The 25,801-nt window shown below is 38.5% G+C and overlaps 2 protein-coding genes across 3 annotated transcripts; both read right to left on the bottom strand.

The window, feature by feature from the left end:
- Positions 1 to 21,597, bottom strand: LOC118805463 (splicing factor, proline- and glutamine-rich-like). 2 transcript variants are annotated; one of them, XR_005007053.1, is made up of 12 exons: positions 21,343 to 21,597; positions 20,167 to 20,355; positions 19,777 to 20,078; positions 19,584 to 19,679; positions 19,151 to 19,347; positions 18,978 to 19,062; positions 18,713 to 18,830; positions 18,512 to 18,560; positions 18,138 to 18,247; positions 1,816 to 1,864; positions 742 to 821; positions 1 to 538 (listed from the first exon to the last, which is right to left on the bottom strand). XR_005007053.1 is itself a non-coding variant. In XM_036566256.1 (10 exons), exons 1-10 carry the CDS (start codon positions 21,505 to 21,507, stop codon positions 13,416 to 13,418), a joined length of 1,431 nt encoding a protein of 476 aa, XP_036422149.1. In that variant the 5' UTR covers positions 21,508 to 21,597; the 3' UTR covers positions 13,041 to 13,415. The 2 variants fall into 2 exon arrangements, 1 of the variants encoding a protein (XP_036422149.1); XM_036566256.1 differs by lacking the exons at positions 1 to 538; positions 742 to 821; positions 1,816 to 1,864 and adding an exon at positions 13,041 to 13,535.
- Positions 21,513 to 22,101, bottom strand: LOC118804886 (splicing factor, proline- and glutamine-rich-like; the record flags this gene model as incomplete). The annotated part of the gene is made up of 1 exon (XM_036565500.1): positions 21,513 to 22,101. A coding segment is annotated over exon 1 (414 nt), but the record flags the coding sequence as incomplete, so codon positions are not given.
- Positions 22,102 to 25,801: the final 3,700 nt, after the last annotated feature.

Below are 25,801 nucleotides of genomic sequence, written 5' to 3'. Positions count from 1 at the left end.
GATGCTTCACACTTTTTATTTTAGAATCAAAAAATCAAAAACTTATTTCAGAAACTCTATCGCCGGCCATTGTACAATGCAGGTCAGACAGGACCATTGACCCACATTCACAGCAACTTCTGTTTCGTGCTATCAGCTTGCAGGCTCCGGTCCTCGACGCTGGATCAGTGCCAGAATTAACAGCAACCCAATAAGATACAACAGTGATAAAACAAGAGAAACACAAACCTCTTGAACTTAACCTGTTGTAGACAACACTACAAATGCTGCCAAACTGCAGAGTACTGGGACTTTTGGTTTTGAAACTATACAACAGGAAAAGCAACTGTTCCAGGTACATGGAGACTGTAACTCTGGGTGCATGATAGTCAGACTGTAATTCAAATTGCATGTAAAATTAGGGGAAAAAGATTTAGAACACTGGTAACATCTACAAAAGCAACAGCTTCTTTTACAGTGTTCAAATCATTTTGCAAAGTCCGCAAATGCTGCACTCTGCATCCTTATGACTCCTGTCCAGTAAATTCGGCCACCTTCTCTAAGAACAGAAAAGACAGGGAGGAAAAAGAAGTGAAAGTAAACGGGTTAACATTCAGCTTATACAAAATTCTACAAGCACACTAAGACGTTATAGATTTGGGGTATATACACAAGTTATATTTAAATTCTATATTACACCAAATCTATATAATCCCCACACAAAAAAAAAAAAATATATATAGTTTCAGGTGTTCTACTAACCTGCAGCTTTTATTCCTGAGGATCATATCCATGCGAGCCTCAAGAGGTACTGGTTTCATAGACTACATTTATCCATTGACCTAAAGAGATGGAGAGAGAGAGCAATTCGTAAGTAAAACAAACTTAGAGACAGTACAATACATGGACTGTACTTGCTGCCAACATAAGACCAAAGGTCACTAATTAAAAACATTTTGTCCACCATTCCAGAAATGACTGCTGTGAACTTTACACACAAATCCAGGGCTGCAGCAAGTCTGAGTAAAGGATGAATTTCATACTTTTCTGCACAGTTAAATGGTTAAGATGTAAGTGAAATGTGTATTCCTAGAAAAACAGCTACCTCACAAAGTTGCATGAAGTATTTATGAATATGCTAGCTGATGTCTGAGATGTTTTATCATAGTCCTGAGAAGCTTTTGTGCCGAAATGTATTTTTGTTGAATCCATTCATGGCAGAGAGGTACATGCAGGGTGTTGTAAGGCAAAATAGTACACAATGCAAAATTATTTTTCAGATTGACCACTATTTTACAGGTATCAAAATTATTAATTAAAAACACTCAGAAGACAAATGTAGGTGCACTGGTTATTCATGCTCAGAAATAGAATGGTTACATTTGTGCTGTAGACATAAAGTCCCCTGGCTCGCATCACCACCAGTGTGATGAAAATCTGAGCCAATTAGGTTTCTTGACAATGCACCATTTCATGTCAACCCACTTGGAACAACTTTGTTTACATCTCAGAGATCGATTTCTGCAGATTTTCTTGTGTACCTCCCTTTAAGACAAACCAAAAATCCTCTTTTTGGACGGTCAAATGTGAACAACATACAATTACAACTAAACTTTATATTGCTGGGCAGCAAGGCCAAAAACAGGACTTCCTGATTTCACACAGCATAGCTTGTTTTATGGTTTCAGAACTGCAAGTTTAATTATTAATCTGTTTAAATGGTCTAAAACAATTTTTTTGAGCTGTAAAATATTTTGCAAGGACTCATTCCTGTTTCATACAGGATGCAGAGTTGTGAATACTTGCAAGAGGACCTCAACTTCAAACACTACTTACCATATTTCAAAAGGTCTGGCACTCAGCCTGCCTCAACCACTTGATGCTCCTGCAGTGAGAGAGAAACAGTAAGTAAACAAGCACAAACAGAGTGCATGGTCCTGAGACTTCATTCTAACATGACTGACTAAGCTAATATAGATGTAAAACCGGATCAATTTGTCACAAACTACTGAAGGAAGGAACAGAGAAAATCCTTAATATTTAAGCAAAGAACTCAACTGCCTATCCTGACTAACATCTATATTTTAACTTTAAGTGAGGTGATACTGCGAAGTGTCACAAAATTCTACATATTAAGACAAGTCACATTCTAAAGATCTAACAATGTGCTGGTTGAGGAAAATGTTTTCAATGCCATTTATGTCCTGCTGAGAAACTGGGTGTGACACTAAATCTAAGAGTCTTGATGTACAGTCCATTAACAGCACTTGATGAATGTTATCTCTATGCAGACAATATCACCTCATTCACAGTGCTGGGTTTCCAGAAGAGTAGATCCTGAAGATCTGGGTTAAGGTCTGCCTCTCCACAGGCAGCCATTAGGCAAAGAAGGTAGTTCTGGCATCACACTCCATATGAAGTAAAAGCATGTCAACTAATCACAGTCAGAGACCAGGAGACTGAAGAAATGGATCACAGTGCAGATAAGACACACATCCCTGGACAGCCTTCATGCTCATCCAGTACTTGCTCTACAAAGCAGTTTTGCCCCATCAGGGCTACAAACACCCAACACCTGGTTTTCAGCAGGTGGGTTTAGACAGATTTTGCACCATGATGTGTAGAGAAAAGTGTACACAAGAGGTTTCTGAACACCACGTCGTGCGTTGCTAAAATGACTGCACTTGAACACAAGAAATCAGTGGAATTGTACCATGGACACAAGGAGTAAAAGGAACTGTAAAAACCAGCAGAGTAGTCAAACTATGTAGGAACTGAAGACGTCAAGAACTGGTAAGCTAACTAGAACAAAATTGCTGATTTTAACGCTTACAGCACTTACGCAAGATTTGTAAAAATATGAATGACGAATCACATACAAGTTCCTCAGTTGCCTGACAGATGTCCAACTACGCAGAACTAACGTACTGAGCGATGCAGTCGATTGCCCTGGCAACTTATTTGCATTTCATGAGAGGTAGAAGGGAGCGTTGTAAATATCTTTAATTGGTTTGAAGTAATCTTAAATTTTTGACCGGCATCTGCTACACCTGCACATTACTTATGGGTTAAACCACGGATGCACAGATATAGGAACTGCATGTACATACTGGCAGATACCAATACATAACCATTTATAAAACACAGAAATTGGGACTACCACCTGGATTAGCTTTACAGTGAAATAGAATATTTACCTCTATATGGTCACAAATGCAGTGAAATCAATAAAATGTAGACATTTTTGCACAGTTGCCCAGTGGCACAAACATTCTGCTTTTCTAAAGTACAATATCAAATATGGTTTAAAAATGATTCAAATCTAAACATCAGCCTGATACCATTTTTTTTTTAAAGCAAAATATCCTATATTGAAACTGCTGATACCAATGTGACACCAATCACATTGTGCATCCTGAGGTACAACATGTCTTTCACTTGTGTAGTAACATTAACTACTCAAAATTAAAGTGAACCCCAGACCAACAAAGAAATACTTATGAGAACTCAGACTGCTCACCCATAAACATTCCTTCATTACTGAACATCCTGCCATAATGTGGCTAGTTGTATGTTCGAATGGAGGCTCAAAATCAGAGCACTGTGGTGAGAAGACAAACAGCACAAACTTTTGAGAAAAGTCTCCATTACGATGTTCTTTACACACACACATCAAATTAACACTGACCCAGACTGAAAGTCAAGTTTCAGAACCAAAACACTGCAACCACTTGGCATCCAAAACAGACATTTTAAATTTGTTCCACACAAGTCAGTTGCTAACCCCTTAATGCTGGGGAAAAGCCTTCCTGTCTTTTAAGCTACTATTCTCTTTTAATGTCAGCTCTTAATGCTGTCATCACATTTATTTTAATGATTAAAAATTATCTAATAAAGCTGAATATTTGCTGATTGTTTTGTTACATACAACCATTTTTAACAAACAAACAAATCATTAGTCTGATGGAACAGATCGAAGTTTTAGCCATTAGATTTCTGTTATGAACATACATGCATGTTTGCTTCAAAAATATCAGTGCTTTCAGATGTAATGACTATTTTATACAGCAATACAAAACAGGAGCACACAAAGCTCCTATCCACACACGCAATGTCAAAATACATGTTGCTCAATTGCTCTGGTGGCAGGTTTTAATGTGTTAAAGAGGAAATGACCAAAGTGTCTGAATGAATCATTGATGAGCTATTAGGTGAGATACTTATTCATAATACAGCAAACTTTCAGAGCCAAAGGTCAGTAAACCTATTTATTTCACTAATAAAGTATTTCAGCAAGAAATACAAGAGTTTCAGGGCCTGCTGTATGTTAAATGTTCAAGTAGTTCAAGTAATGTTCAAAAACAGGTCAGAAAAAGTCCACCAAGGTAAGAGTAGTAAAGATTTGGATTACTTCCAAAAACTCTGAAAAAGATTTGATCCCAGATTAAGTCTTCAGTGCACATGTACAGTTTGAACACTTCCACACCCTCCTACTGCTTAAATAATTATATTATTTACAAACATATATATACACATATATATATATATGCAGGGAATGTTGCAATGCTTTCATAAGGAGACAGTCAGGTTTTGCTGTTGATGGTTTATATGTCCATACGATGCCATCCCATCCCCGTCCCGTCTATTTTATGTACTTTACATGAAAAGTTCAGAAGCTGCTCAACTATGAGACACTAATTGCATCAGTCCATTCCTGTCCGAGGAAAAAAAAATACATAAAAAAAACATCCAACATGTCTGCACTGCATACCTGCTACTCCATTTTCACAGAACATGATCTCATTTGGCGTACCGTAATCGCTGGTTATCCACATTGAGTCCACAACACAAAAAAAAACAAATTCTGCACTGTGAATCCATTTTCAGAAGTGTGATGCCAGAACCCCAATAACATCAGCATGTGAGGTGATTCAGGAAGGCGAATCAGACTTTTTTCATCATTGAACAAGAGACATGACATGTGCACTTACCTTCTCTGATGATATGCAAGCAAACCTCTTGACGTAAACAAGTCCAGGCTCAACTGTCCACTGATCTGCAGAACTACTCATCCTCACTGTAATCAACTGCTGGAGTCTCAACTGTGGAGCAGGGCAAGCTGGACACTGGCCGCTACTGCTTAGCTACAGCACCACCATCCACGTCATACACATTACAGACACAGAGACAAGCTCTCCTCACAGAAATGCATCAAGTCTGGCAATGACAAATTTCCTTTGGACCTCATACGAAGAGTTTGCTTGTCGTCGAGTCTTGACTGTCTTCTCCACTTACTGTACTAATGCATGAAATTACTCATCTGTCCACACTCTCGATAGTGGTGTTCAACTGCATGGTGGCCTTGTGATGCTGTGATTTATGTATGTACAATGTTGAATTATTAGCCTAAGTATTCCAGTAAATAACTTGCATGGAGAGTAATTACCGATTATTCATACAGCGAGCCATCAGCCACACTTAATGGGCAAAAAATTGGATATAGCTATATATATATAATTCCATTTTAATGGCCTTCTCTCGAACAACCCAGATCTAACGGCCTGGCTTAGACAACCCAGAGCCAACGGCCTGGCTTTTGTAAACACTTCAAGTGAAAATGACTAATCAAACTTTAAACCAAAATGTCACAGTAACTTTGACATCTAAGTTACAAAATGCGGTATTGCATAACCTAGATATAATCTCTGAATAAAATGCATAAAATAAACAAATACATTTATTTACAGCTAGGTGTCCTATAATTTTTTCAGAAGAAATGAGTTTGGAATGATCCTTGGAAATGTAGCAGAAAAAACTGCTGCCTAAATGCTACGAGACTAAAGATCAGCAGCATTTAGCAGTTTAGTGGTGGCTGAGGTAAATGATGACATCTACACTTTCTGCTCCTCAGTAGATGTTTATGCAGGACATGCTAGCTTGCTGAGACAACATTAATAACAGAAACAGGTTTTCATTGTTTTTCGTTCTAGCTAACTGGAGTTAGAGTAGCTAGCCTAGTTATAGCCGCACTGCCTCTGCATTCTTGATCTCATCCTCAAAGTGTGCACTTGTGTTAAGGCACTTGTGTGATGTAACAAAATAAGATGTACTTAATCGCAAATGCAGGCCAAACTAAAACTTCACAGTCCTGTTAAAACTTGTGTTAAAATTCCTGATTTGCCACGTTATGTCTAAAATCTGAGGTTCCTCCAGGATGCAACAGATTCCCTTATACTGGCTATACAAATTCTTTTCATGGCTTACAGCACAAGGTGTGATGTGGCCAAATGAAGTATATCAGGTAAACTGAACAAGCATTCAACCTACATTTTGATATAAAGCACTGGAATTATTTGTAATTTTGCCTGTAGTGGCTGCTTATGCTGCAGTATATTTTATGCACTTAAGAAGACCGATCTGTTGTAAAGAGTTAGCTAAAGTTAATCTAAAATCAGAATGGATCTTTTTTTTTATATATACACCTGTTAACGTACCTGGGTCATTTTAAGCATGATTAGTCACATTTTCAAAAATAATTGTGTCCCTGTAACCTTCCAACAAAATGTTATAATTTTGCCCGCCTCTAACACATACAAAAGGCCGAGTGGGCATTTTTGGTTGTTAAACACCAAAAGCTTTGTTTACTTTCCTAAAAAATAGCGTAGTTAACAGGCCTGGTTTCTCTGATTTTTACATCCAAGAGGGGGGGAAAATAACACAACATTAAAAGATTATTGCCACAAAACCTCAGAACTACCTTTCAGGCATTTTGTCCTGGACCATTTCAAACTTTTAGGCGGCATAAAATGAGATTTTTACTTTGGCTAATAAAATATACTAGTAGTTACGGAAGGGCATTTCAACAATTTTTTGCCATTAGAATATCCCAACAAGAAACTTTCTCAAAAGCTATTTCTTTTGCCCATCTTAATATTACTGGAGTAGCCTGTTAGCCATCTGTTGACTCCATGTCTATGTTGTAACTCCAATCAAATCCTGATGAAATACTATCCTATATTTTCCACGCAAAAACCCAGTTGTCACGCTGGGGAAGGAGAACGTGTTATGAGTTCTGGTGCATCTTATGTCAAGTTAAAACTGTAGTGAAATACTTGATATACATGCATATTGAATCCATATGATTTAAACTTTTAATGAACTTAAGTAATATTTAAAAACAAAAAACAATGTAAAGTCAAGCTGCATAGCTTGGCGAAAAATTAAAAATAAATTATTTATTCAACATTCAAGCATTTTAAATTGTTACCAGTTTATGAAAACAGTAATCCACTCAAGGCAGTGCATTACAGTGATTTTACCAACTTTTATACACTCCGCTTTGTATCGTGCCCAACACCCTTTAATAGCAGTGAAAACCACTATAATGCATACTCCCTTGCAGCTTATTGATTTGAAGTTCAGAAACCATAGCCATGCTTTTAGCAAAACACACTTTAAATAGTGAACTCCATTGGTGAAACCACCCATGTGCCTTTGAGAAGAGAAAAAGCTTTATTAATCAGATGGAAAATGTATTTTGCAATATGCAGTAATGCAAAATCCAATACAATGGAACTGTTGTATGCTTTTAGCTTATGAGGGACAACTACAGTCAGAGAGGCATCTTTTGACGCACACTAATGTCTTTTGAGTCAGCTTATAAAAGTGACTAGTTACACATTTTTGTTAAAGGAAAGAACTCATTACTGAATCAGAAGAGAAAATCCTTGTGTTGCTGCATCAAGCTACAAAGTGTAAATGAGTTTTTTTGGACAGTTACATCTATTTCATGTCAAATTCGAAAGCCGTACGTGATGCAAATAAATGGCATGAAAATGCAAAATATTTGGACACAGTTATTCATGGTGCTGGAAAAAAACAGGCAAAATATCAAAAGGATTCTTTGGTTTTTACAAACCTAGCAACCTGTGATATTGTGCAGGATGCTTTTCACGTTGCTAAAGCTAAAGGAGAACAATTTATCCGGCTTAATGTGGAGTGTATGAACTCTAACTCTCTGCTTGGATCGCTGTGGCTCAGTATGAGTTGATTTTTATGAGATGCAGCTCCACACAAGACAAAACAAGAGGGCAGAACATCTTCCACTGCAAATAAGACCTCCTTAGCTCCTCATAGATTGGGCAAATGGTGACATTGAGCAGGCTACTGTCCATTTTGTAAAAGTAACGTGAAGAGCTTCATCACTTCATTCAGAAGCTGTTAAACTCAGTGCTTCCACATAGGCTACAATGAAGATGTTCCTAGCTGAGACTGACATCTGTTTAAAATGCTTTTGGAGATTCTGATCCTTTTTACATTTGTGAAAAGTTATAGTAGCTGGGATTCAGCCAATTGTTCACCATGGCTGTTGCCATGCCAATGCCGGAGGTGACTATGATTGGTCGGTGAGTTCACATCACCTGGGAAAACTCAAAAATCAAATAAAAGTCACATTTCTGACATCCACATGGTTGAATTAATTTATTGTTGTCCACATAAACCTCACAAATAAATCATGCTCGGAGTGTAAGGACCTTCAGGCTCAAAAGGTGGTCCTGCTGAATATCCAAGTACTGGATGTGTAGCTCACAGTGCTGTTATGACAGTGTAGTGAATAACACCATCACCACTGCATACAAAAGACTGAAGTTTCAACTCCTCTTCAAGGCAGGAATGCCACTTCTACCCCAAGGAGACCTTGGGCTAGACACCCAATGCCGCACTTGACCACCACTGTAAGTCACTAGAATATGAAGGACACTTCAAAACAGCAGCCATAGTTGCTCAGAATAATCTGCCCAGGGGAAGGGTGTGCAGCACAACCAACTTTACAAAAATGTTCTTCCACAAGCTGTTTGCAATTACATTACTTCTACCAGAGTGGGTTTCTAATCCCCCAAATTTATGAGTGCTGCTTGATGTAAGACTTGTAACCAAAGACCCCTTCATATGTTAAGCTTAAAAGTGTCAGAAAGACTGGAAACTAAGGCTGCGTTTACACAGCAGGTAGAAGTGGCCCAAATCTGATTTATTTTGTTTGGCTGTTCACGTTATCTTTTTAAATGTGACCTGTACGCTACATCAGTCTGAACAGATCACGCTCCTAAACCGACCCGCATGCGCAAAACAGTGCTTCACGTGGCGTCTCGTCCAGAGGTAAACAGTCATGACGGCCAGCAAATGCCAGTCGCTCCTGCAGCTTTCACTTTTGTCTTCGCCAGCATCACATGAGCAAGTATAAAGTTCCAGTGACTGACAGCTGGACTCATCACCCACAATGTGTTAGAGTTCGCCGAAAAAGGGCACGTTATTCGGCCACGGCCACTTCTTTGGTTTGTGTCCTCGGATTCTTTAAACTGTTCTCTGACGCTGCAGCCTCGGTCTCCCCCGGCCTCGTACGGCCGTTCTGTTTGAACACGGAGCGGCTGCGATGAGTCTAATTTTTTAGTACAGAAACATCAGCCTAAATGTTTGCGTGTCAGCAGCACGAAAGTATGACGAATGTTGAGTTGTACTGACGTAAAAGTCACATGAATTCCGATCTGGCTGTTCAGACTGAGTCGCATTGCCGCAGATCGGATACGTATCGGATTTCAGTACCACCTATGAAAGCGTCTCAAACTGGAATTGAAAATGTCAGATTCAATGCGTTTTTTGATGTTCACACTGCCACACAGATGACACGTCTGTGTCACATTTGAGGAAAAAGATCGGATTTGGGCCACTTTTCCCTGCTGTGTAAACGTAGCCTAATAGTTCCAACTTACATTAACTGAACTTCAGAATTTTTAAGTTATAATTCTTCAGAATTATTTGAGGTACCAGCTTAAAATATTAGAGTTCATGCCATAGAGGATGCATAGGTTAGGTTTTCTTTCTTTGAAAATGTCTTTGGGGTTTCCTCTCTGTTGCTGGGGCTTTGACCCTATTGTCCAAATGGTGTATAAAATAGTGTACTGAATTATTACACTTGACTGTGTACTTCAATGAGCGATCACATGCTCATTTCTGTTCAAATTCCCACACCTTTTTGTTCACAAGTGTTGGGCTATATATTGTCTATACTGAATGACATACCATGACAGATCCTAACACTGCTTTTCAGTTTATAGTAATACTTTCCATAGAGGAGCATTATCCAAGAGAAAAAAAAGCAGTCCCCTTGTTGCCAAGTGGCTAGGTGTGAGGTTTTTGTGCTATTTAATTATGGTATCCAGAATGACAATTAACTGCAACATGTGCAATTTGCTGGATGTTTCAGATTTAAAACAAAAACAACAAGTTCAAAAACCATATATTAAACAGTATGTTTCCTTTCTGGACACCTGATTTCTCTGTAGTTAACATTTACAATACGGTATTACTGTATTAAATTAAACCAATGTCCAACCAAAATAAATCAGGTTTGTATTCCTGATTCCCAGAACTAGGTAGCACAGCTTCCCATTATTAATGCAGATTTAAATATTACATATGCAATGTTGCAAAATTTGAGAAATGTGATATTGAAGTTATCAATACTTCCCAGCACTACAGTTCATAACGTAACTTATTGGCATATCAACTTGCATTTTTCCTCCTTCTTAGTGCCCATAGTGCCTCTGCCCGTTAATATCATTTTCTGAGGAATGCAAAGCAGCTCCAAAACAGTACTGAATTCTAAATATTTACTGAATTCTGGCTAAAGATACTCCCAAAAGGCAAAATATAAATAAACCACTCATCTAATCAACTTCATAAAAACTCAGTTATATCATATCTAACATTAGTAAAACTCAATTGAAGTTATGCATCAAAAAAATATTTTGCCATCATCTCCTAAGTGTGGAAATTCTATGTAACAGGTAATAATTCCACACTATCTACACATCTCTAAGAAATTCAATTTGCACATGCAGTTACTGCTTTCTACAAGCCACAGCACAGAGAAAATAAAGCTGAAAGTAAATCAAGCAGGGAAGCCAAGTCTAATCTAAATGAGAACGTCACTAAATTTCTATAAGAATCTGAACGTTCTGTAGACTTTGCCAATTGGCAAAAGCTTGCAGCCAAAAAACAAACTTATGTAACAGTGAGCTCACGGTTAGCTTGTCTGTGTCCAAATCCTTGTCCTGGAGTACCCTGCCCTGGACATTAGTGTTTTCTCGGTTCCAAAACACTAAATCCAACCTGTAAGGTAATTAAAAAACTTTCCTACATTGAAATGGCTGTGCTAGAGCAGAGAAAATACTGAAATGTACAGAGCATGGGGCTGGGGTATATTATACTCCAGTAGCAGGATTTGAAACCTGTATATTAATACAAACTTTTCTTTTAATAATTGATTTATTACTTACCACCATGTCAAGCAGGGAAAAAACAAACAAAAAAAAAAAGAAACTAAAAATAGCTTGCTGTATTCATGTCAAAAATATTAGAAATGTAATTTGTTTTTAACTTAATTAAAAACAATTCTCAAAAAGCCGTTTCCAAACTCAAGATTATCTTGTGATCTTGACTCAAAGTTCTGAAAGGAAAGTCCTTATACAGAACTCATCACTTCTCTTTTCTAATGAGGGCACGAAAAAAAGTGTAGATCAAGGATGCGTGGGTAAACTCCCACACAAAGTTTCGATGTCCAAGAAACTTGGGAACAGTTACCTGTTAAGGGAGAAAATATACAAAAGGACCAACACAACATACAATAGCAGTTATATTTTTCTTCAATATCATTACCTTAGCCAATACAAGGAAAACTACTCCTTGGATAATTATGCATCTCAAACGGTCTACATTACACAGACCTGGCCTGCAACACCAAACTGAACCTATGAAACCAACAATTTAAGCAAACAAAAGTAATGGTGTCAGTTATTCCACCTACTCAGAGAAAACTATAAACGTATGTTTAGTACAAGCCAGTGTTGGCATTTTTAGTGTTAACTGTAGCTCTAAAGTTACAGCTGGCGGCGATTATGAGATTTGATTTCTGGAAGACTGAAGCACTACATTTTTACATTATATAGTGGCTCCAGTGCACTACATTGGCAAAGCTTAATATGTATGAAAGCAATGAATCCAAAAAAATTACCTGGTTGTTCATTTGCTCACGTATGTGCACTTTATCCATGATTTTCAATTGTAAAATTTACAAGATAGAGTAAAATGGGGAAAGATTTGACCCCAGAGTTAGATGGACCTACCTGCTTTTTTTCTTAACCAATGGAGCCAAAACGAAGGTCACATTTATTAAATGGCTATGTTCTGGTCGAGGGAGTAAAAAAGGGGCAAAAAGTCCCATGAGTATAATGCCGCAAAAATATTTCACCAGAAAATATTTCACCTTTATCATAAGGCTGTACTTTCACTTTCATCATCAGTATTGCTAAGCTAAAATTAGTTAACATTTTGTTTTGAAGCCAAGAACAGCAAAGCCCAAATTTGTCCAGTTGGGTACTAACCGTTTGACTTTTAAATGGGTTGTAATCATGTCACTGCTTTGTTTATATTACTGATATTGTACCCATTACTACTTTATTAATGTATCAATACGAAAACTGAAATTGACATTAAAAGTTTTTACCATGATTTGTCAATTTCTAATAAAGTTGCATCATTGAGACAGAGGTCCTCGGTTTAATTTTAAAATTGAGTAAGCCACCACTTTAGAGGATTATATTTGTGTTGTAATAAATAGCTGCTATTACATTTTACTTATGCCGTGTGCATATAATCCTGTACATGTTAAATATGGTTTAGCAATAATCAATTTTTACTGCTAATTACTAACAATTAACTGCTAATCAAAGTTAACTAATTTAGTTGTTATTTAGACAAACTTTGAGCACAATATCTTTAAAATGTAAAATTTAAAGCTAAACTCAGCAATCAATTATAGATTCAAAAGGGGTTACTCTGAAACACCGCAATTAAGGCCTTGCTCTAGTCTGTGCATGCCACACCAAATTGAGTATTGTTTTATTAATCTTCATAATGCTCATAAATTTAATTCTAACGATTAAAGTGAATTTCAGAAGAGCTCAGACATTTTTAGGGTTTAGTCAAACACTGTGCTGACAACATTTACATGGGGTTTGAAGAACCAACTGTACGCTTTATTGTAAATTTACATGGATTACTTCAAAATGTTGAATGGCACAGAACATGCCCATAGAAAGATCAGAACAACTTACAAGAATAACCAGCATAACAAGTAACATTGCATGATATAAGTAAGAAAAGATATTACATGGAATATGCTAAGCAAGAGATGACTCCTGCTGAGCAGTTTACTACTATCTAATTTGAACACACAAATTACGAAGAAAATATCTTGCCACAAACAGGAGAGATCTTGAGGCTAAAACTGCAAAGAAATACTTTAAACTTAAATACATCAAGACCCAGAACTTCTGGGAATTCAAACACGAGCTCTGCCATATAAAAAAAGTGCCAGATCAGAAGCGTGGCTTCTTGGCAGGTCCATCGAATTCCTCACGGACCCTGCCAAATCCTGAATTGCCAGGACCCATGCCCCTCGGACCTCCAGGGCCACCCTGAGGGAAACGCTCATTGCGCTACAGTGACCAGTTTGCATATGATGTAGGGGATTTGGCAGAGGAAATGTGATTTGTGTTTGTGTCCATGAGCAGGAATAAAGACCAATATAGCCGCAAGTTCCACGAGTTCATATTTTGAGCCAAGCGTTTTAAAGTGGGGATCCAAGGGAAACATTCGACGAAATAGTTCCAATATGCAGATCCACAGGTGCCACAGGTAACATAGAAAAGGAAGAGAGGGTAATGTATTCGTTAGCAATTTCCTACCATAAAATGAAACAAAGGCGGAACTACAGCAATCACATAAGGAAGGCAGCAAAAAGTTACAGCCAGCACTATGTCCTGATTTAGTGATCACTAAATTAATAGTGAATTATTGGGAAAAATCTAGTTTACTAATCATCTTCTAGGGGATAATCCTAAGGAGCCACTGGAGAGCAGCTTCTTATATAGTACAAATCAAATAAGAAAAATGCTCTTATTTATTAACACTACTATTGCGGTTTCAAGCAGTTCATTTAAAAAGAATCCACTAGTTAAGGATTTTTCTAAGGTAATGATTTGACATTACAACACAAAGTACTTAAGTATAAACTATGCTCATTACTGTTTCCCCAAGTGTATTAGAGGATTTTGGTTATGATGCAACTCCTGATGCTATTTAAATAGATCAATCATATATAACACACTTTTGGTGCGTCACTCCATCAAGCTGACCTTACTTGCTCCTGCCCCAACATAAGATGGAACAATTTAAAATATATCATACAGCAAAAAACCTGCTAATTCTGGTAAATAAAACTAAAAGACTGATTAAATTCAGTGTTACTTTCTCAAAGAAGCTGTAATTTAACCTTAATTACTTTGACAAGGCTGTCTGTTAGACAACCAGTCAGCAAGTTTGTATATACATGTAGGTGATTTCACTTTGGGCCCTGTTCTCCCGTGATGAACAAAAAACTATTCAAGCAACTGAGCATTCTGCTACGGTTGATGCACTCATGATCACTTAAAAATCAGACAGGACTAAACAGTCATAGTTACATCTTGAGTGCTTCGACCAGGGGCGCTCAAAGATTTTGCCTTGGGGGGACCAAAGTGCAACGCTTACAGTGGGCCGAGGGCCAAAAAATCCAAATGATTACAATTTGAAGAGATTGCACTTCAAACAACTGCAGCAAATCAGCGACTCCGAGTTAAGGTGGCCGAATGCACATATGTATCAATACTGAATCAACACAAAGGTCAAGGACAGTGATGTAAATTGGAAGTTAAAAAAACATTATCCAAACCACATCTTGAGGCATAACTAGATATTCCAATTCCTGTCATGAACGTTTCAGGAAAACCTTTCAACACCTGCATACTATAGTTTGACTGACACAAATCACTGCAACACCAAGATGACAGCATGTTGACCCTGCTGTTGGGCGCATTACTGCCAAGGCTTCACAGCGTGGCTATAGTAAAGACAATGCTGTGATTGTCCTGTGAGATTATATAATCTCATCACCACCAAACCACATTTTGACACCAGAATCCAAGGCTTGTGGCATAGGACCATAAAAATGAAATGACTTTACAAAACTCTCCAAAGGCTGGACAAATACTGACAGAGCAAGGTGATTTAGGGTTTTCCTCATGATTTCTAGTCATTGCTTTAATTCATTAATGTAAAGTTTGGAAAGCCTCAGGAAACTGACATGATCATCAGCTGCAGTGTGACAGCATAATCTAGCCACTGCAAATATTTTCACTGGTACTAGTTCAAAATCCTTTAATAAAATGGTCAGATTTGTGCATTAAAGCACTTATTCACAGATGAATTGGCGTTCTGATCAATATTTAGGCCAAACATGCTGGAATGCTAGGCTCTGGAAATAAACACTTTCACTGGGAAGTAACCATGGGAGAAGAGGGTCCTTTGTGATGATCTAACAAAATCAATCAGGGTCATTTCTTTTATTATGAATGACCTGTATGTCAAACTCAATAGATGGCACATGTATCAGTGTCTAGAATGTGCAAAGAAACATGAATAAAGTGTTCAGCACAAACATAGTATTTGTTTTAGAGTGACAAATTAAAATCATTGGAGAGTACCTTTAGTTTGAATAGACTTTTTTGGGGTCAGTTTGTTCATCTGTCTACAAACAGATGAGCTTAACTTGAGCTTGGACCCTTAAATAATCTTGGAAAGTACCAGCCAACTAACAACTCATTTAATACTGTCAGTGCGCAACACTACAATAAATGCACATCCTTTTACAACGTCTCAAACAGCATTCATGATGGCAAATCTGAGCATAGTAAGGAGTAGTGCAATTTCACTTGGTATGGCTGGGAACACTCATGCCTTCAGCAACACATATATACAGGTATATATTCCAATAACTAACATGCCTTCAAGTTGGCAAAACATTTTACTGCCTTCATTTTCCTCAAATAATGTGTGTGCATTATTATAGAATGGTGCAAATTTCTTTAAAAAGTTTCTATTTTGCATGCAAAACGTAACAATTTTATGCACATGCAAGTACAATAAATGATGACCTTTGCATCTATTTTGGTATAAGGCTGTTGGAATTATGGGACAAATTTTGGCAAGTTCTTTTGACTGACAACCAACCATCATTCGTCAATGATGAATCATTCATCTGATAAGCTTAAAATTAAGGACCTGACCCATCTAAACATTAATTATAAAATAGATAGTTCCAGTTCTGAAATATGACTGGTTTTTGAACACTGCCAAGCATTATGTATGAAGACATCCATTTGATTCTATATGAATGCAGAGATATAGAAAGGAAAAAGTGCCTTGTATGCACCGAGGAACATAGTACTGATAGCAGGGCCAGGCACAAGCATGAAATATGAAGTAGTCATATTAAACATACTTTAGTAAACTGAAATCTGCACCAACATTCTCTCAAAACATTGTTCTGAAAGCAACTGTTTAACTAAATAGGAACCAGCGAAGTAATATGGAATACATTCTTATCTGATAGCTTTGGTAGAACAATTATTTGTCAGTTCACAGTTAATCATTTAAATTCCTAGTTAGTAAACTAGGGCAGTACTTTGGAATCACTTCAGTAACCAATTGTATCAATGGATCAACCTCTGCTTTTATGGTGTGTAAATAATGGATATTTCTTATAAAAAAAAGCGTCATAGAGCTAGTCAGTTGAAGAAATCAATAATTTCAATCAAACAAAATAGTGTGATCTCAGTTTTAAAATGACTTAGCATGGGAACAAAGTTTTCATTCCCTCTTGAAACAGCTAGTCAGCATCACTTAATACACACGATCACATTTCCATTTGATTAAGTGTTGCAGCTTAAGTCTAAGCACAAAAACAAAGTTCTGTTCTCAGCTCTGGAGCAGAGAAGTTTTGCAATTAATTAAGCAGCCTTTAACTGCAGTTCAAATTTCTGCAACAATGACCTCACACAAAGACTTCTGCAGAGGGCGTGTGCCATCGTACACAATATCCACATTAATACCACTTCAAATTAATACTAAGATTTGGAACCAACCTGCTCACTATAACTAAAGATGTGCATGTATACACCAGTGTTGTACTTCGCACGGTACTTCAGACAGCCATTTCCGATCAAGTGTTCAGGATTATTAATATTTATATGGAATCTACACCAAAATGTAGACGTAGACATACTGATAAAATTGCCCCAGTAATTCCAATCAGATGTGATTTGAAATACCACTTCAAATTTAAACTCAAATGGCACTGGTTATTTAGCCAGCCAGATGTGGCTGTATAATTTAACAGAAAATAAGTAAAAATGTCCAGGTTTGTCAAGAGCCAGTGTGAATTTAGATGCAGAGTTTGAAGCCACCCGTAACCAGCAAGACCTCATATGGGACTGCCATTGACCATCAGATCATCCAAAAGCTCAGCATTGATCTACAAAATATTACTGTCAGGAGTAACAAGAATATACTTGCTTTGAAGTCAATCTGCACTAAAACCCCTTCAGTGTCTCAGAACTACAAAGTGCCACTGGACAGTTGGCTCACTCCATATGGGAGGCAACAATCTTGAACCAGTCATTAAAGGATTGCAATCAAGTTTTCCCCCAGCACAAAAATACATTTCAAGAGAAGGCCAGAACTGTTCCAACCAGAGAGTAGTCCAGGTCTATTGTTGCAAAGATTACAAATAATTGCAAAAATTCAAAGGCTACAGTTCTACCCATGCTAAGAAATACATGCCTGCCTTTAATCATCACATCAGACAGGACTTACAAGTGAATGCAGTGAGTAAACAGTTACAAGTTCATTGCCTGGGCTTTAGTACAGACAGACCTTTTAAGCAAATTGAATAAAAAAAAATGATTGAGAAGCTGAGCATAATGGCTGAGGAAACGCTTGCGGCAAACATTGCCACCAAGGACACAGATATAAAAAATCAGTCCACCAACAGATTTTACCGAACCCTCACTGACAGCTCTGCAACCATTCAACCCATAAACTGCCTCAGAGTGAGCAACCAACTCCTCTTGATCTTTAAGGATCACATCCTCCACACACTCACATCAACTATCACACAATACACTCTGCCTTTCACTCTTTGCCATCACTGGATACATTACCATTTCGTTGGGCACCATGCCCCCTGACGCCGGTCCACCCATGCCCTGGTGACCATCGAAGTTCATTCCAGCAAACTGAAACTTCTGGCTGGGGGAGCCAAAAGGCATATCTAATGAAAGAAAAAATGTTTTGTAAAACACTTTAGCTGATTTGTTTTGTGATCATTAGTTATACAAGTAAATAACCTTCCTAAAAGTAATTTCACGTAACATTATTAAGGGTTTGTCTTAGTTTAGACAGCTACCTCATAGTCTACCAATCTGTAGTACTTATAACGTGTATGTATACACACATACACACACATTACACAAAAATGGAATATTTGTGAAATACTTTTACAGGCCAAACTGCTAAAAACAGCTAAGAGACTTACCTGCCAAACCAAGGCCTCCTCCAGGATTCATCCTCATTTCCCTGTCCCTCTGCACAAAGACAAACATGAAATTAAAAAAAACCCTTTGGTCAGTATTAAACAATAGTAGCTGCCATGAGTTTTCCCCACAGACTAGTCTATATACCCATAAAAAGATTTTGCTCAAGTAAGTGCCCAAGGAATTCTGAAGGTGGAACTTACATTGTCCATGAAGCTGCTGCCCATCCTGTAGGACTCCTCACGCTTACGCCTCATCTGCTCTTCCAATTCCCTCTGCCGCATCATTTCCTCCTCCCGTCTACGCCGCTCCTCCTCTTGCCTACCAGTCAGAGGGTTACTGATTATGAAGCTCATAGAGCTTGCTACGCAATAATCAAAACTTACTAAAAACTAATTCCATATTACACTAAATAGAAAAGTGTGACAATCTTACATATTAAAAACCTAACAGATCTATATTCCATACCTCAGCTGCATCTCTTTGCGTTTTTGCATTTCCTGATTATGCATCTCTTCCATGCGTCGCAGTTCCTCTTGACGCCTCAGAAGATCTACGCAAAAAAAAAAAAAGTATCATTAATACCTATGCATCAGCGCCCACAACAATATTCAGTACAATGATTAACACTAGACACTTGCCCTGTCGAAGCAGATTAGCTTGGTGCTCGTGGTAGGCATCCTCCATCTCCGTTTCCAGTTTCTCACGAGCCTCACGGATATTTTTCTCAACCTGCTGCCTCTGTTGTTTCTCCATGTCGTCAAGAGACTTCCATCGTTGGGAGTATTCAAACTCAAACGTGCCTGGTCGGGCAAAACGTGGAGGCTGCTCTCTCTCTCTATAAATTAAAAGTATGCACACAAGCATGTATTTGAGCAACAGCAGAGGTCACAAGGACAGTGAATTAGTTTAATCAGTCCAACTAAATCCACACCTTCTCATACATCAGTTCAGTCATCAAAAAAATAGTTAATTGTTACACAGTCAAGTTATAAATCCAGGGTGCATTAAACTCTAAAACATACATTTCCTACAAAGGCTGCAGGGACTAACTATAGTTGCACAGAAACTCACTTCTGATAATTTGGGTTCTTCTGAGCAAGCTTCTCTGGTAGACCATCCTCATCATCATACTGTTCCAGCGGCTCAACAACAATTGGACGTGGTGACCTAGTAGTTTGGAGAATTAAATAAAAAAACGGTATAAGCAAAGACAAATAGTACCCTTACCAAAATAACAATGGAAATGTAGTACTTAAGATCTTACGATGTGAGCAGGAACACGCCGTCATTGCACCGATCGAGTGCCTTTCGTGCAGCAGGCTTGGTAGCAAACTCAACAATGCCCTTCCCAGACGAACGCCCACGGTCATCTACGATAACCACTGCCCTCTCGACCACTCCAAACTGAGAGAATGCCTCCTCTAGAAGCTCATTGGAGACAAAGGGGGATAGGTTGCGCACAGAAAGTGCAGCAGAGTGGGTTGCAAAGCGAACCCTAAGAGGTCTGCCTTTCATGGGAGTGTCATCCAGCTCAGCTTTTGCAATCTCTGCTAACGCACGTGACTCCTGAAAAAAGTAAAAATGAAACCATTTAGCTTCTCAGAGCTTTGAACTTCATTTGCTTATACATTTTAAAAGTATGAGGAAGCCTTACCAGTCTGATGAAACCAAAACCTTTGCCTTGATTGATGAAGATCTCACTGGGTTCTCCATATTTTGCAAACAACTTCCTGAAATCCACTTCTGAGATATCATTGGGCAAATTGCCAATAAACAACCGGCATCGCTGAGTGTAGGTTTTCTCTCCAGGTTTGCGCAGCAACGACAGTGTTGCCTTCAATTCCTGAAATCAAACGTGTATCTGAATGTTAGTCTACATCCTAACAGCCTAGTCAAGCTCTCTGATGTTCTAAAAGCACCAGTGACATCCACGCTATGCTCAAACGCAACGTAACGTGACAATTTACCATGTTAACGATAATATCGTCATATTGTCCATTTCTAAGCTGCGGTGGAAAAATAGGTCGTCAGAATAAACATGACATAATACAATACTAAACGTGACTACCCGAATATTATAAAGTGAACAAAAATAATACGCTAAGCTAACTGACTCTCAAATGACTTTACAGACCATATTGTACGCTACGTAAGTAATCAAACGAACAAATAATATCCCAGCGCATAATACTTTAACGTTAACCTACATGTCCAGTAACGAGCCATTTGGGCTTCGGCCATCGTTAGCTAGCTGCGAGGATGTGGCGAACAGCGCTAAAGAATAAAAAGGCCAAAAAATAAAACCCTGCATTTCAATACAAACATAGCCTGGCTTAACATAAGTAGCTAATATTTACATAAGACTGAATATCAATAAAAAACTAAAAAACAAGAACTGAGCTACGTCGGCTAAGTTAGCTTACCTAGAGTTGGCTACATTGTTTAATTTGCCGAATGGTAGCTTAGCTGGCGTTAGATAACTTAGCTAACGCTCCCTCGCGTTAGCGAGAGGCACACAAAACACGAAAAAAAGCGAGACATTTACACAGACAGCAATAAGAGACAGGCAAGGAAAATTAAAAAAAAACATGACTATTATAAAACATATCCGCTATTAGGTCTGAATCACAAAATGAACCGTATTTTACGCGCTATTTAACGTACAGCTACTCGTTAGCTCGTCAGCTAGGAGCCGTGCTTTGTTTAGCTCTACAAAATGGCTGAACGCTGAAGCGAGGCGCTGAGGGCCGCTGAGGCCTGCGACAGTCAGTTCAGGGGCCTGTATCATGAAAACAACTTCACTCTTAGAGATCGCTTTTTTTCGTCGTACCTGCGGTTTGTCCCCCTGTTGATCAGTCTGAGGCGGCGGAGCTTGGCTGTTTGTGGGTTTCTGGCCGTTTCCTGCGGCCGGCTTCGGCAGGTTTTTTCTGAATTGATTCTGAGGGGTTCCCGGTTCCTGCTTCGCGTTCATGTTCTTCGGCGGAGGAGACTGCATCTTCGGCGGACCTGCGCTGCCGCCCTGCGGCTGCTGAGTCGGGGTTTTGTTCTGAGGAAGGCCTGGACCTTGTGCCGGCTGCTGCTGTTGTGGTTGTTGTTGCGGGGGTTGCTGGGGCTGCTGCTGCGGCGCGGCGACTTAATTTCGGGCTTCGGGGCAACGTTACCGCTCCCCGCCTCCGGCTTTTGTGGTGTACTCTGGTTCGGAGGAGGATGTGCTTGATTAGGCTGGTTTCCCTGATTAGGCTTAAACCCACCGCCCGGCTGGGGTCCTCGGTTCTGAAAGGGATGCTGCGGGGTGTTCTGATTTCGGAAATTTGGATTTCCCATTCCACCTCGCATTCCTCCTAAACCGCCGCGGCCTCCTCCTCCTCGCTGCTGGAATCCTCCTCCGCGGTTTCTGAATCGATCGCGAGACATAGCGGGCCGTTAAGCGCGAGGAGCCGTTACAGCAGATCTGAATACAAGATCACAACAGATCTTAGATTCTTGGTTAAAGGCGAAAACGTGTTGGGTCGCTACAGAAAGTCAGCTACTAAGGGTCACAGAGACACGCGCTAACCGTCTCTCTGCACCGACTCCTCTCCGTAAAATGGCTGACCGAGCCGCGCAACAAAGGACAGGCAGAGAATGGCGCTGTGACGTCAGTGGGACGGAGCTCTGGTGATTTCCGCCCAGTGAGAGTGAGCACGCCCTCTGCTGCCTATCAGTGGAAAAGCGCTTTTAGATTTATTTATTTCCTCCCATTTTTTTGTATTCAGAACTGTATTTTATTTGTATATCTAAATTATTACACTCTTAAATGGATATATATATATGTTTATGTGTATATATATATATATATATATATATATATATATATATATATATATACTTTTTTGTACAATTACAGACTGTAGTCCATCTGTTTCTCAGTGCTGCTGGAGTTTTTAAACACCTCAGTGTCACTGCTGGACTGAGAATAGTCCACCAACCAAAAATATCCAGCCAGCAGCGTCCTGTGGGCAGCGTCCTGTGACCACTGATGAAGGACTAGAGGATGACCAATACAAACTGTGCAGCAGCAGATGAGCTATCATCTCTGACTTTACAACTACAAGGTGGACTGACAAGGTAGGAGTGTCTAACAGAGTGGACAGTGAGTGGACACAGTGTGTAAAAACTCCAGCAGCACTGCTGTGTCTGATCCACTCTTACCAGCACAACACACACTAACACACAACCACCAGGTCAGTGTTACTGCAGTGCTGAGAATGATCCACCTCCCAAATAGTACCTGCTCTGTGAGGGTCCGTGGGGGTCCTGACCACTGAAGAACAGGGTAAAAGGGGGCTAACAAAGTATGCAGAGAAACAGATGGACTACAGTCTGCAATTGTAGAACTACAAAGTGCACCTATACAGTAAGTGGAGCTGATAAAATGGACAATGAGCATAGAAACAAGGAGGTGGTCATAATGTTATGCCTGATGGGTGTATATTGGATACTATTTACAATTATAATCGTCACTATTTTATTTACTTATTTATGTATTTATTTAACCAAAGGTTTTAAATAGTCTTCCTCTATCTCTCACTTAGAGGATAACAAAACACAGAAATATAATCAATTTCCATGGTAAAATCAATTTCTTTTCCTTTTTCCTTTTTTTTTAATGCAGTTGAAAAACATGTCCATGGATCTTCCTCTAGCACAATGACCCAAGACATGTTTCAAAATGCACACAAAAAAAGGCTCAGTGGCCACAGCATCATGCTTTTACTGACTCTGCAAACATGAGAAGCCTTCTTCTGTCTATTATTGTAGGAGTTTCTTTGATTTTTACACAGTCTACCTGCCTCTTTCACTACATAATCAAAAACAAAATACATTGAAATATAACCCATGCATTTGATATTCCAACCAAAAATGAACTTGCCCTCCAATTTTCCAATAATGCACATTTTCAAATCATTTTACAGTATTTTCACACAAAAAAAGACCCAGTCAAGCTTTTCTATTGAGAAAACGCAGTCCAATAACTCAGTAGTTTTTATTTCAGTGGTCAGGGACCCCCAGCCTGTCTGCCTTTTAATTCTGTGTGTGCCTCCAAATACACCGAGAGCAGATCTGCAGAGTGCTGATCATTTGCTTTGATCGTGTGAATTTCTGAGGTTGGGATTGAAACCCCTGCCCTAAACTAAACACCACTGAATGTGTCCAGTTCAGTTGAAAAAGCAGAGTTCATAAACAGGAAAGGTCTCTGAGTGATCTGGAGATGTTCTGGATGGAGTAATGGTCTCTGATCTATTGCAGTGCACTCTCTCTCTTATCAAACATAATAGGACATAGATTTCCATTATATCCAAAATATTATAGAGCAAAATAGAGGCTGGCTACGGCGGTCCTGAGGACTGCTGTCTTGTTAAAAGGAAGATGCAGGAGTGCCAATAACTTTCAGTTTAATCTTCTGAATGAGTTTTTTTTTTTTACTTGAACGGTATCAGTTAAACTGCTTGTTAACACATGAAGTCTATTTTTGTGTTTTGATTTACAGTCGATGAAAACTCTGTATACGTGTAAGGCTGCATTAGTCTGTACTTTGTGCATGTTTCTGTTTTCTGCTCAGTACTGCTCTACCATACTGAGCAAAACTAGACAGTTTGTAAGTCTATTGACTGAAACATCCTTCATTTGCTCAAAACTTAATTACATCAAATTACAGTCATTCCTGGGTGCCTTTTTCAAACTACGCATGGCTCTGTTGATGTTTACTGATAAACTGAAATCTTCAGAATATATGAAATGTTGCAGTCATTGCTCTGCCTGAATGTTAAAGGATTGATTCACAGGAAAATCAAATGTGCACATTTTTTCCCTTAGCCCAACCCATATGGAAGAAAAATATATGTACATATATTTTGTTGCTGTTGGACAAAACTTTGTATTTCCAAAATTGTATCTTTTCAAGAATCCTTAAATTTCAATACAAGTAAATGTGAAATGCTATCATTCCAAGCAATTTTGCACATTTTTTATTGGCCCATTCATTATAAAACTTCCATATAATGTAAAGGCTGGTGTTTTCAAATTATGTCAAAAACTATGTGAAAATTGCCAAAAGTGGAGATACAAGGTTTTGTTCCAACAGCAAAAATTTGCTCTTATTTAAAATAAATGTGTCCTACCTATGGCGTTTTAAAATATATTTAATTGTCCCATTTTTAATTATTTAAATAATACACCATGAGGTTAGTATAATAGAAAATAAAGGATTTTACATAGCCGTTCCTTAATTTTTTGCTACATTAGGCTGTTAGCTCCAGTCTAGAACTAAAGAACCAAATGCACTGGCTGACTTTTGAGAAAACGGGAAAATTGTGTACATTTGATTTTTCAGTGAACAAATGAATCACTCTCGTCCTGTGGGTGGGAAATTACGCAGAATATTTTTTTTCTGTACTCAGTATGAATCTTCACTGGTATAGAAGCTTGAGGTTTTTTGTCCATAGACGTGTTAAAAGTCGCTTAAGTATTTTGTGGTCTTGGTCTGACACCAACATGGGTGTAAATTGCCCATTAACAAGACTCTTTCACCAAATAGGTGCTAATCATCTGCAGTTTGAAACAGTGACAGAAATGTGAGTAAACTGCTTAAGTGACCCATATCACAGAAAAACAACTTTTACTTGCTTTTTTTGGAATAAAATAGATGTAGCACAAACATTGTTAAAGTTTCTGACTATTCAGCATACAGCAGTTTAGCTCTGCACATTTACATTGAAGATTTTCAGACAAAAGAGTATCTTTTGAATGAGGGACATGCAGCCAATCAGAAAAGAGACCATTTATTTTCTATCAGTCTTAAAGGTGTAGTAACAAAAACAACTTCTATGAAATAAACAGAGGTTGTTAAATGCTCATGTAAAATACACTATAACTGTTTTTGGTATATAAAAACACAAAAACACTTACAAATAACCTACAGATATATAGGATTTGTTCCCATTGCTCCCCCATTACAAGGGGACTGTGAGGCCTGCTGCAAAAGCTTGATTCCACTGTGGATGCTTTTCCAAGCCTTAGAGTTGAACACAAAGCTTAGCTAAACTCTTCGATGACAAGAAAAGCAAACAAGCTTCATTGACAGCCCAGAACAGTGTTATGTTTGTTCAGGTCTATATAGTCACATGCAAAAGTTTAAATACCCCTGTTTAAATTACAGATTTTCTATGTGAACACATCCTCTACAGAGAACAAACTGAAATATGACATGTCTACACATTTTAATTCACATTTTAATACTGTTTATTTGC

The sequence above is a fragment of the Colossoma macropomum genome, unplaced genomic scaffold (genome assembly GCF_904425465.1).
Source record: "Colossoma macropomum unplaced genomic scaffold, Colossoma_macropomum, whole genome shotgun sequence".
Classification (NCBI taxonomy): Eukaryota; Metazoa; Chordata; class Actinopteri; order Characiformes; family Serrasalmidae; genus Colossoma; species Colossoma macropomum.
The sequence above is the reverse complement of the archived record's forward strand: the minus strand, read 5'-3'. Positions and strand labels throughout refer to the sequence as shown.

Coding starts and splice junctions, on each gene's coding strand:
- LOC118805463 (XM_036566256.1), bottom strand. CDS start 21,507: ATGCAGTCTCCTCCGCCGAAGAACATGAACGCGAAGCAGGAACCGGGA. Junction 19,348..19,583: donor AAGAACCCAAATTATCAGAA/GTGAGTTTCTGT, acceptor TTTAATTTATAG/AGAGAGAGAGCAGCCTCCAC. Junction 19,063..19,150: donor AGCTAATCTGCTTCGACAGG/GCAAGTGTCTAG, acceptor TTTTTTGCGTAG/ATCTTCTGAGGCGTCAAGAG.